The sequence below is a fragment of the Cololabis saira genome, chromosome 2, assembly GCF_033807715.1.
Source record: "Cololabis saira isolate AMF1-May2022 chromosome 2, fColSai1.1, whole genome shotgun sequence".
In the NCBI taxonomy this organism is placed as follows: Eukaryota; Metazoa; Chordata; class Actinopteri; order Beloniformes; family Belonidae; genus Cololabis; species Cololabis saira.
Window position 1 is genome coordinate 41,788,105 of NC_084588.1, and position 12,843 is coordinate 41,800,947.

General features: G+C 39.9%; 1 protein-coding gene across 1 annotated transcript in view; it reads right to left on the reverse strand.

The window, feature by feature from the left end:
• Window positions 1–10,469, reverse strand: part of tox3 (TOX high mobility group box family member 3) — a 47,177-nt gene extending 36,708 nt beyond the window's left edge. The window contains exon 1 of the mRNA XM_061745787.1: window positions 9,776–10,469. Coding sequence (XP_061601771.1) covers window positions 9,776–9,877 — 102 coding nt within the window. The 5' untranslated portion in view covers window positions 9,878–10,469. The remainder of the gene's footprint in view (window positions 1–9,775) is intronic.
• Between the last annotated feature and the right edge of the window lie 2,374 nt (window positions 10,470–12,843).

Below are 12,843 nucleotides of genomic sequence, written 5' to 3' on the forward strand. Positions count from 1 at the left end.
ACTGTACAGATAGATATTAACATCCAACTGACGCAGCCTCCATGTTTGAAGAGGAGGCAAAAAAAAACGCAAATCACACAAACAAGGTACCAAGGATGTTTATTCAGTCTGTATATACAGCTTTAGAGATGCTTTAAAGAAACACCTGCATGTTTTGCTGTGTCATAAACAGGTTCTGTTTAAAGTTAATCTTACTTGAACCCTCAAGCTGTGTCTTCCTACATGCCGACTATCTTACCATTCAAATAAAACTTATTTACCCGCACTATTTAAGCTCTTTGTCCATTGGGTCCGAGGGATATTTGCACACCTGCTGCTATTGTCAGTCCTGTCAGTTCAACCTGGTAACAGGCTGCATTATGGGAATGTGTGATGTAGGCGAGGGGGAGGAGAAATAAAGAGGATTATTCACACTGTGTAACATGTCGTGCTACACACCTGCAGCTCATGCTATGCTAATGAGGGGAAATTTACTCTGAACGCAGCACAAGAGCCTGTGGAGGTTTCTGGGAGTAAGCCGCTTCCCTTTGAAGGGTCAGAGCTCAAGTGGAGTACAGACGAAAAAACAATCCCCCCCCCCCCATCAATGATTCATTTTGAGGTTGATATATGGTTATATTTCAAATGTGAACACATATTGGCGTATTTGACAAACCTGAAACTCACCTGGAGAAAATGAACACGGAGAACAGTGAGAAATATGAAAATACAAACGGTGGATTCATCGAGTTGTGACTAGAGAATCCGATCCTTATCAGGAAGACAACGAGGACATTTGTCATGGGCGTGTGCTTGTTGAAAGGAAATATGGCCTGAAGTCACGTTAAAATAAAATATAAATGTCTTTAGAGTAGAGATGTTCTGATGCAGACGGCAGTGTTGGAAATACTTGCCAATACTGCTGAAAATCAGAGTAATATAGAAAACATGAGCAAGTACTATAGATCTTTTATGAACAGAATCCAAATACTTTAGGTTACGTAATATTACCCTGTTTTGAGTCACCGGGTGAAGAAACGGATAGAAGCAGCCATCTAGACGTGACGTTATGTTGGCAATATGGCGTTAGTTTAGGCTGGAAAGTCCAACCAGGAAAGCTGCGACAAGTTCACTATGCAAAGCTTTGGTTTCCAGAAAAGTGACAAATTTTGCTAGAAAATTTCAGGACCCATCATATGAAAAAGCAGAAGTTTATCATGACCGAGGGAAAGATAGATGGATCGGATTTTCAGGAATGAGAGAAAGGACCAGCTCCTGGCGGTTGTTGGAAATGTTACATCTAATGTGTAATTGAATATCTGGAGTAGGGCTGCAACTAACGAATATCTTTATTGTTAATTCATCTATCGATTATTAAAATGATTAATCCACAAATCAGATTAAAAACTGAGCTGTGACTTAAACCTTTTTATGTAGCTATGAGGTGTTACAATAAGCAGAATTATGTTAAAGGCTCATGCCAACTGACAAGAAAAAACACTGGAAATGATTTCTTCACACTTTAGTTGATCTCTCTTGAGATTTTTGATTCTATTGAAGGAAAAAAAACCTGCACCAAGCATGTTTTTGATGGTATGTGTATGTTTTCTCTGTTCTCTGCACTTACAAAAACAAGCATGCGCTCACAGGTAAAACACACCCACCGTCGGACAGAACAAACCCAAACAGAGACAAAAATATCTGCTTAAAAAAAAAAAAAAAAAACTCTTCTTTAAGCTGTTATATTGATTGATGCCATTAAAAAAAAAAAACATGAACGTCATTATTCCTTTAAGAAATCTTGGAAGTTCCGATCCAGCATGAAACAAGACGTGTGATGACACAATAAAAATTGATAAATAAATTTACTGGCAACTAATTTAAACATTGATTTTTATTGGCTAAATGGATTGTTCACTGCAGTCCTGATCTGGAGCCGTGGTCGATTCCCGAGTCAGAGATACATCTCTGAAAGTGGTACGAGCCTGAACATATTCAGTTGAAAGAAGAGCAGAGAAACTTCTGTGATGGACAATTGGCTCAATGTGTTCAAATCTCAAAATATAAATGACTGTTTTATTCATCTGTAGCTGCACTTTAAAATTAATTCCTGAGTTTTTTCATTAAATGTATAATTTTTATTTAATTTTCATTAAAAAATGTTTAATTTGTTACGAAAATTAAAAATCATGCTGTTAATGGTTCAGTTAGGGCTAGTAACAGCTAGGAAAGCCTTGGTATCGGAAAGAAAAAATTAGACAAGTTTTCAACAACATAATGAGCGCGTCTTAACAGTGAAGATGAACTTTACAGGGACCGACATCAACGGAACCAGCCAACCAGAAATGCTTGACTGCTCCTTCACCAAACTCTTTAATTCACATTAAAAGCGGTGGACTTTCCTCCATCCCTTCATATATCAACACGATCAATCAGGATGATTCAAAATTAGCCACAATCAGATTATAACAGCTGATCATAATGGAAGAATATCTGATGCAGCTATGCAGAAAAAAAAATTCACAAAAATATCAGACCCCATCACAACAGCCTGATTTATGGTCCCACATAGCAACTGTGCCCGTAGCTTACATATAGGACAGATGTTGTAGCCTCTACTCGGGCTGTAATTACATCACCGAAGGCTAGGTGGCCATGCAGGTTCTGCTATTACTTGCGCTGAGCCGCACCAGTACGGCGTAATTCACGACGTACGGTTCCACACTACGGCGTAGATGACGCTGCTGGTTCAGTGATGACGCATAAATTCTGAAGTTTATTGATGACCATGGAAGATAAGTTAACCTCGGCAGAAGGATCAGTTTTTGTTGTTTTCTTTCACCACGTGGGTAACACGTAGCACATACAGCTTAGCATACCACTAACACGCCTAATGTTTTTGGTACTTGCGTTGGGCAGAATCGAATAAATCCTAAAACGAAAACGTTGGACAACATAGGACGTTGTCCTGCTTAGGGGAGAGGTTAACTTTCCTCCTTAGACAGAGCTGCAAGCAACTGTCTCCTACATCAATTTGCCGTTTGTGTGGATCTATTGAGTTGACGACTTTGTGCATCTTCTCCCAGAAAAATAATTGTTATCTAATCATACTTAAATTGACATACTTTTTAAGAAATGTAGCATTGGAATTAATGGTCCGATGTGTTTCATTTAAACCCTAATGACGCATAATTGAAGCAAGAGATTATAGTATGGGGACAATTAGCTTTCTAAAGCAATCTAAATGTTCATTAACATTACATTTAAACAACAGGCTAACACCCAGAGCACTGGATGAGCCATGGATGCTGTGCACATAAAGGCAGTGACTCCTCAGGAAACAGGTCCTTATGCCACCAAGAGAAAAGCTTTTGAAGCACGAACATGAACATCCAACAAGTTGTTCAGAAAAAGAAAAAAAAAGTACTGGTTTCATTAAATGAGGAGTAACAGTGAAGGAGTAGCTCCTGGAGAAAACCTAACAGCAGGAACCCTTGCTAACATCACACTGTATTGTAATAACAATCATGTAATAATGTCTAATTCAGTGGTTCATCTCTGAGATCCTTATTTTTCACTGATCATGGGACCAGGAGACATTTAGTGCATGGGATGGTCTCTGTCAACAGCCGGTTCAGAAAGCCACATATTTCACCTTTGAGTTCAAAACCCACCAGCTGAAATGCAACTTCCCAGCGTGCAGTCTGCTTAAATGAACCGCACCGAGTAATGCAAGAGGAGATGTAATGAAGTGGATTTATGAGCGGTGATGGCAGGATTACAGAAGGTCTTTACGAGTGCTGATCTGGGTTAATGGTCTGTGTCTGCCTAAGATTTTTAGAGCTTTTGTCACATCCACTTTATAAACAAAGCAGACAAGCTGGTCTTAGGTTTTCCCCTCAAGTCCACACCATTGGTTCAGGTACTTTGGTTGTATTTGTGAGAACATGCTGAAATAAACCAAAACACTGCACGCTTACATTTGTCCTGTGTGTTTATATCAACCACAGCGTTGTGCTACAGGAAGCTAGTCAGAAATGTGACAGCTGTGATAATGTTGTGCTACAGAAATTAGGATCGATCAAGGTCATAGTTTGATAAAAGGCTATTGACCTTCATCAAACTGATAACGTCTGCCGTAACAGATAAGGTCTGCTGTAAAGGTTATGCATGCATTTACCGCATCAGTGTTGTTAGATCCAAACAATCATCCCTTAGTTTAAAAAACAACAACAAGCAGCATGAAATGGAGAGCCATACATGAGTGAAACGTGAACATCTATGCGTTTCACACAGGACATACAGTCTCAAAGGCAAGAACATTGAAAAGAGCTTGTGTCTTTGAGCAGGCGGACTAAAAACAACACTGTCATCTCAGTGGGAAAATGAGATGTGTAATAAATCTGCTGAACTACATCGCCTGACAAGCTACAATTAAGAGACTCAGCAAAACACGTCAGGTATTCACTTCTTGAACATTTAAACACTTGACTTGCACCTCGAAGCCATATCCATCAACTCTAAGATTAAACCCTGGTCCTCCTGCTCCCATGGAACATACACACTGCATCACCACGTAGACGCGCATCTAAAGTTGGGTTTGGATATTGTGTGTGATGAAATGGCACCAGCTGTGTACACTGTAGAGATGCACATGGCCTCCTGATTGAGCTGAATGTTAACCCCTTCCCTGCCCAGGAGTACAAGGGGACTGTAATAATAAAATAAAGAGGCCCTGGAAGTGATAAGCAATCGTATCCCTGTACAGCTGCACACTAAAACCATCCCCCTGGTCATTACACCGTTGCTGTTGTTGGGTACCTTACACACACACACACACACACACACACACACACACACACACACACACACGCTTCTGTTCCAACTAAAACACATTTTAGAAGCTCAATAACTGCATCATATCACTTCAAACCCCAGATCGTTTCTTACATTTATGGTGAGGGGGATGATGAAATGTAAAGCAGATCACACAGTGGATTATTTACATCCAGTAAAAACAAATGAACAGAAAAAGAGTAGTAAGAGAAACTGTGAGGAGAGAAATGATCCGAACTAAAAGCTCTATTCCTCGGATTTTAGAAATGATTGGTGGATGCCCTTGGTTACTAATGGTAACAGCTCATGTGGTTTAATACTACAGCAAACACAGCTTGAGCTGGTAATTTGTCAGAGGGGAAAGTGTTTATTCTGGCTGTAACTATCAAATGAGTTTTAACGAAGGCGTCAATCAATAATTCAGATTAAATAATTGTGGTTTCATTCTGACTAAATATGCCAACATAGATACACACACATATATACAGTATGTGTGTGTATACATGTACATACTGTACACGCACACACAATTTTAAAACACCTTTATAATTGTTGGACAGAAAAACACTGAGTCAGCTTTGCAAAACATTGCCTCAGCCATTTCAATAACTTTATTTAAATGATTAATGAGTATAAAATGTAGTGAAAACAGGCGTGACAGAGCCAGCGTTTAAGTCACATCACTGAAGATCACTGATGATCAGCTGTTTCCACTGGGTTAGATACTATGTAGGTCAGCATCAAAGGATGGTTAAATCTCCACTACAAATGATTTTTTTTCCACTCTCTCAATTTATTATATAATAGTTTTTAATGTTTTTTCTCTCTTGATATGGGTCATTGAAAGCGATCTCCACTGGTACAAAACGTACCAAAACAATCGCAGTGGTGCAGGCGCAGCATTCGTGTGATGACTCGTTCAAGAGGCAATATTCAAAACACTCAAGGTGCCAAATTGCTAATAACATCTTGGATCAAAAAGTTATTACTACAAATCCAACAAGAGACATTCACCAAGCTCCCACTCCACTGCACGCTGTCCATGTGACATGATAAAAACAAAAAAACTCTCTCTCCCTTTGGGTGTATGCCTATCCAATGGTGTGCAGAGGTGCTTTCCTCTGGGCTTGTTGGTAGCAAGCAACTCTGGAAATGAAAGTCAGATTCAAAGAAACATGACAATTTCCTTTTCTTTAAATAATAAATCCACGATTAAAGCAAAATGAAGATGGCTGACCAGGCTGGGCAGCTACACCTCCATGACTATCATCTGATGAAACCAACCAGCTTAGTTTATTTATCCCAAACTCTATAGTGGATCCACTTTTCATCTGTATTTTCTATTTTCTTTCAGACATTCTTGGTGTTTACATGAAATCGAAGATGTTGTATTTATACATTTTTGGTTAAATCAAGTGGATGAACACCAAATAATAATACTATGTGGGGAGGGGGGGTCCTTGGACTGTAGGTGTTTACACAATCTTAATGTTTGATTAAGTTTCATAAGACCAACATACATTTCATACAAACATATACATACATATGTCTAATATCCAAGTCTTGTCTCCGAGCAGGTGGGAAGTGTAAGCCATTCTGAACTCTTTAAATATTTAGATTTGAATTTTTGGATGCATCTCTGAGTTAGCGAGATATTCTACAGCCCTCTCAACTCAAACTGTTTTCCCACGGCTCTGCTGCCAAACCCGCCCCCCCTAAAAAAAAAACTACCAGTACAAAATCTCTCTCAACCAACGCTGCTGTTTTACCAAGAAAAAGGTTGCTTGGATTCTTACAATAGCAGGGAGGACAGGTCCTACAGATGTTCTTAGTTTTAACAGTTACATCCACTTTTCTGCTGTGTAGCCATTTGTCAATGTGTTTATCTACTTCCCTCCTCAAAGAAGCCATTACAATAATGTATGATCAAGTGGTGCACTACAAATAATTATGGTGTTTCTGTGGTGCTGGCATTCATTTAGAGAATAAACCTGAATGTAAGCGTGAATGCAGGTGAAGAGTTTGTATTAACATCTGTTGGTGATTTCTTGGCGCCTGGAGGTAATGAAAGCCCACACTAAAAGGATACTGTATCTGAAACATTATTAAACCTTGAGGAGAAAAAAAAGACCAGATGGTCATAAATGTGGGAATAACACTGGGTCTCTTTAATGAAACCCTTAAATTCAGTCACATTTGACTTTTACAAAAACCAAAACCAGTCAGATCCAAACAGCTCCTTGCCCTTGGTTGATGCTACGAAGGATTGGGGAGTTTGCCCAGAAGAAACCCACAAAACTTGAACTGTCCCATATCATTAGTATCTTTGAACTTAAGGATTGAGACAAATAAAAAGTAAATACGAAAACAAATATGTGCATTTCTTCCATCCATTCTAATTTAAAGTTTTACAAACCTTTACAGGCAACTTGTAAAAGGTAGTAACTACAACCAGGTGTTTCTAACTGAAGAGAGAGAACCATGAAAGATATTATCAGACAAATATGAAGCAACATCCCGTTTAATGGTACGAACCTTGGTGGGTAACTGACTGAGCCAAGCTGAAGTCAAGGTAACGTAAAGGAAACCGACACTATTACAGAGACGGCAACGTGCACCCAAACACTCTGCTGCTCACATTTCAAGCCCACAAGACAAAGAAAAGTTTTAAATTTGACTTTTGCTGGGGAGGCGGTGTTTTACTTTAATCAAATTTCTCCTCGTTATAATAGATTTTATAAGCATTTTTCAGCTGTGGGAAGTTGTTTCTCTCCACCACCTCGTTCTCCTTCATCTCGGCGCCAAAAAAACAAGCAGCTTCATTAGTCATGACTGCAGCAACTAATTAAGTTTGTGCCATTCGTTTGGATTTTTCTGTAAATTTAAAAGAATCTCTGATGTTTCAAAGTGCCTCTGGGCCCTTCTGGCTCTGCTGCCATTAAAATTGAACATTTCCCGCGCCTGCATTTTCAGAGCACTGTCTGTTTTCAAAACAAAAAAACTGAAACTCACAAAAGTTTAACTGTTTGCAAAAGGTGCTGCGACAGCTTATAAATAGATTAAAAAGAGTAATACTTTAGTTGTGAGTGACTTTTAAGCATGCCACATCTTTTGGATGACTAACCGCTTTGTATTGTGTCCTAGCAGATTCAAAAAAAAAAAAAGAAAAGAAAAAAAATTTGGAGGCTTATTTGAAAGATTCATGCAAAAGAGCCTATTTGTTCACTGTGGAAAGGCATCGTAATTGGCATGAAATGCATGCTTTGTACTCTCCCTCCCTCACTCCCTCTCTCCAACATAACTGGGAGAGATACTGGATAAGCACCTTCTCACCACCCTCCCTCTCCTTGTTTTTTGCCTCCCTTTACATTCTGGCCGATTACAGTTACAGATGGAAAATTTCTCTTGACCTGGGAAATGTATGAGCAGATGGGATTACAATTTTTTTTATAAATAAATAATATCGCACTTCGACTGATACACCAATTCAAAGAAATGTAGTTAAAGTTTCTGGAGGCTGATGAAGACATGATGAAACTGGGTACATATGACAACTTGGCCACATGACAAAGAGCTGATGAAACAGTGAGACAAACCTGGTAACTGTTTTGAGACGTATCAGACTGCAAACAGGGCTGCACCGTGGAGCTGGGAATTTAATTTTTAATATTTTTTTTCTTTTTTTGGGAGGGGGGGGGGGGGGGCGTGTATGTGTATGTGTGTGTGAGTTTCAAGTTGGGTTGGGGGACGTAGGCGGTACTATTGTTTAGACTTCATAAAACCCAAACGCAGCAGTTGTGTGATTTTTGCCTGTCGTAACGATGTTCCCTCGTGCTGGGGTACATGGGAGTCATGCTGCTGAAGGATCACGGGCCAAACCTTCAACTGTTACATCACAGACTAAATATCACAAGCCATCAACCAAGTTCCACATATGGCTCATGTTTTACTGTGAATAAACTTGTACCTCAGCAATAATCTAGAGCACAACTTGGAGACAGGGCTGTCTGTACAGAGCTCTGGGGAAATGACTAAAACATTTAGTAAAAAGGATGCAGAAACGTTTGAAGGAAGGTTATTATTGATGCCATAACACCACACAGCACTGACAGTGAATCCATTTATACCAGGCGAAAAATACTGGGCTCTCTATTTGTCAGTCTGTGTTGCACATGTGTTTCTAATTAAACCAGTAAAGATTAAATGTGATAATAAAAGACTACATCTTAAGCCATGTCTGCAGAACCCATCAACACCCAACTCTAACGAGTTCACACTCTAAAGTAAAGTTTAATAACCGGCACTTAACCGAAGGGGCCAAGATATTTCTATGACATGCAATTTAATTGCATCATGTGAAAAGTAATGAGGAAGAACGGTGCAGTTGATGCTTGATGCTCTATATCTCCTTCTCATCGCATATTATCAACTGTAATGCAAGGGTGCTGATGCAAGGATCCGCCACTGATGTTGAGGAACGTGAAACCACAAAAGCAACAGCACCTATGTTTGCTGCTCACTCACATCACCACTGAGAGGAGTTTAGTAGCGCAATGTGGCTGTAAAAGAAAGTAAAGGCTGATTTATGGTTCCGCGTTACACCTACGGCGTAGGTTTACGCAACGACGCGCACCGTAGCGCGCGGGTCGCCGCGTACCCTACGCCGTAGGCTACGCCATCGATTTAACGCGGAACCATAAATCCGGCATAACACTGTCACTACACTTGTCCTGTGATCCCGGGTCCTTCACAGACACACAACAACAAAGTTTCTGCAGCGGTGGGGGGTTGGGGTCAGGGGTAATAATTGGGCAACTTCTGAGAGACAGTGGGGACTGGGGGGGCAGTTTAAATGAACTTAGAGACGGACTATCACAGATAAACACAGCGCGCTCACACAGTCCAGCCGCAACGTGGTCACAGAGAACAGAGACGGTCAAACACAAGCGGGGGTTCTAACCTTATTGAAGTTGTAGTAGCCCAAACAATGACCAAAATCCAGGTTCGGTGGGTCTCCTGGAATAGCATTCCCACCAGCGGTCGGGTAAAACCGTACATCCATGGTTGCAGCTGTGCTGAACGCTGCTCTCTCTGCGCGCACCGCGACCCGCTGCTTATCCACGCGCTCCGGCAGGGATGGAGACCGGTCTGAGCCACGCGGCGGCCACACCACCGACCAAAACTTTGGATGTATTCCTCGTCTTATTTGTTCTTTTCTTCTTTTTTTTTTTTTTTTTTTACACCTCGTTCCGCCGCTTCATGTCGGAGAAAGCCTTGGCGGAGGTTGCTGTCCGTCACAGAGCCGCCGCCGATGCGCGGTGCGCACACATTTACGCACAGCTGCTGCTGCTGCTGGTACAAAGAAGCCCCGAGCAGGTCCGAGCAGGGGGGGTGGGGGGGAGAAACAAGAAGAAGTGGAGGCAATAAAGTCCGCACGTCGAAACTAAAAAAACTCCCGTGTCCTCCGCCGTGTCTCTCAGAAGTTGATTTGTCCAACTTGGGAAAGTAGTTGCCGAGGCGGTTGCGAGGGAAGCCGGGGCGAGCTGGCCACGCAGCGTCAGGGAAAAACACGGCGGACTGTAGTCTCCACGGATGGGCTGGTTAATGAACTGATGTAGTACACTGAAGATCCCTCAGCCCGCAGCTGTGCCTGTCCTTGATGAACAAGGAAAATGTGTGAACAAGTCAGCCACGCCCCAAGCGCACCAAGCCACGCCCATGGAAACACTGCATTTAAATCCTTGTCTTATTGGCATATAGATTCATCATAATTAGGGTTCATTTCTTTTTCCTGTTTGTTTGTTTTTACATTTTTATACCCAATTAAAGTATTATAGAACATGACTACTTTTATATGAACAATAACAAGTTTTAAATAACTTACATTACATTTTGTCCAGGGGCGTCAATTGGGTACGGCAGCCGTCACACCTTGGCTTCAAGGGAAAATGTAAATGTTTGTTTTTTAAATACATTTATGGAATTACTCTGTGTCTATTTGTATTTATTATTCTATTACTTACTTATTATTACTTACTAATACATATAGAATAACTACAAATGCAAATCAGAACAACATGATCGATTTCACTAGTTATTTTACACTGCAAAAAATCAAAATCTTAACAAGAATATTTGTCTTATTTCTAGTTAAAATGTCTAATTTTTAGTCAAAAAAAATCTCATTACATTTAAGACAAGACTCAAAAACAACCATTTTCACCTGTTTCAAGTAGATTTTCACTTAAAATAAGTGGAAAAATCTGCCAGTGGAACAAGATTTTTTTGCTTGTAATGAGAACATAAATCTTGTTCCACTGGCAGATTTTTCTACTTATCTCAAGTGAAAATGTACTTGAAACAGGTGAAAATGGTCAAATAACAAGTTATTTTTCTGGTGATGACTCTTGTTTTAAGTGTAATGAGATTTTTTGACTAAAAATGAGACATTTTAACTAGAAATAAGACAAATATTCCTGGTAAGATTTTGAGTTTTTGCAGTGAGTGAGACTGCATTTGAAAAAGTTCCAATTTTCTTGACCACACAGATAAGCTCTATAGCAGACTTGTGTGATGAGTATTTGCTGGACGTGTTGATTGATACTCTAGTTAAGTTCTGTGACTCGTAACCTTGCCATACCTTAGCTTCGACTGAATTGACGCCACTGATTTTGTCCTCCTAACCTCCTTCATCAATAATGGTTATGGTGGCAAAAAACATACCATTGCTTAAGCAAACTTATGCTTAATGATTATGGTAGCAAGAGAGTAATTCCAAACTGCTTTATACATTGTATGTTTTTCTAACTTTTTTTATTTGTTCTGTCATTACTGAATGTTTTTCCTTTTGTGCTGTACGTGTTCACCTCAAGCACCTAGTAGTGTGACATGGAGTATATAGAGTATAACTTGAATGTTTGTCTTGAAACTCCAATTTCCACTTCATTCTTTCCCTTCAAGCTTCTTTATTTTCAGACTACAGATGTTTCTAAAAGATAAGATTCCTAAAATTGTGCAGCCTTTTGGCAACGAATGTGTAGAAACAAGCATGACAGTATATCAGGGTGAGGAATTAAAATATGATGGTCATTGTAAATCACTGTCTTCTCTGCCCCGTTGACTGTTCAGTCATGTGTAGGCCTATGTTTTATGCAATGTTTAACTTCCAGGTTGTATCTATCCAAGAAGTAGGAACAAATTGGACTTCACTGACTGACCATTGGTGGGTGGCTGCTTAAGGCAGTCAGTCTCTGTTGACCCCCATGTTAAAATGACCAACTTTGCTGCTTAAATACACATACATAAATTATTTGCATATCTCCACAACCCTCCATCAATAATGCATACCGTGTAATGCTTGTACATACAGCATATCAGCTACCCTTGTTTATAGTATAGTATTTTATCTCTTATTGTTTTATTATCTTTTTTTTGCTTACTCCTCTGTTTTGCACTTGGGCTGTGGTAATGCACATATTTCCCCTTGTAGGATCAATAAAGTCTTATCTTAACTCATCTTAAATCCTGGTTCAAAAAGCAGTTTTGGTCTCTGTAGCTAGATTTCACATCCATGACAATTTTAAAGGGGATGATTTTTTTTTGTACTATATCAGTTAAAATTATATAAAGCAACAAATTGTGTGTAATTGGGGGTGTGGGCTTTTGATTGGCAGCCTGTGAAGCCAATGGCTAGCTGTAATCTCCTTTTTTTACTCAGTGCTTAGCACTATATTGACCTCTGAGAGTATATTATGATCTGTGAATAAATGCCTAACAAAGCACAATCATTCATATTTTAATGTGAATATGCATTGTATTGCTGTTAATTTTGCTAATAGACCACTGCGACTGGTTGTGGGTTGGCCTTAAAATGGAGCTTAGCTTAGCAGCTGGCAACTTGGGATAACCGAGCATTGACTAAATGGTGTAGTCATTTCTGATTTTGCCACCGAAAACCCATTTGAAATGGGAGGTCCTTTTGCAAATGTTCGCTGGCATGTCTGCTGCTCATCCTGGATTATCAGGATC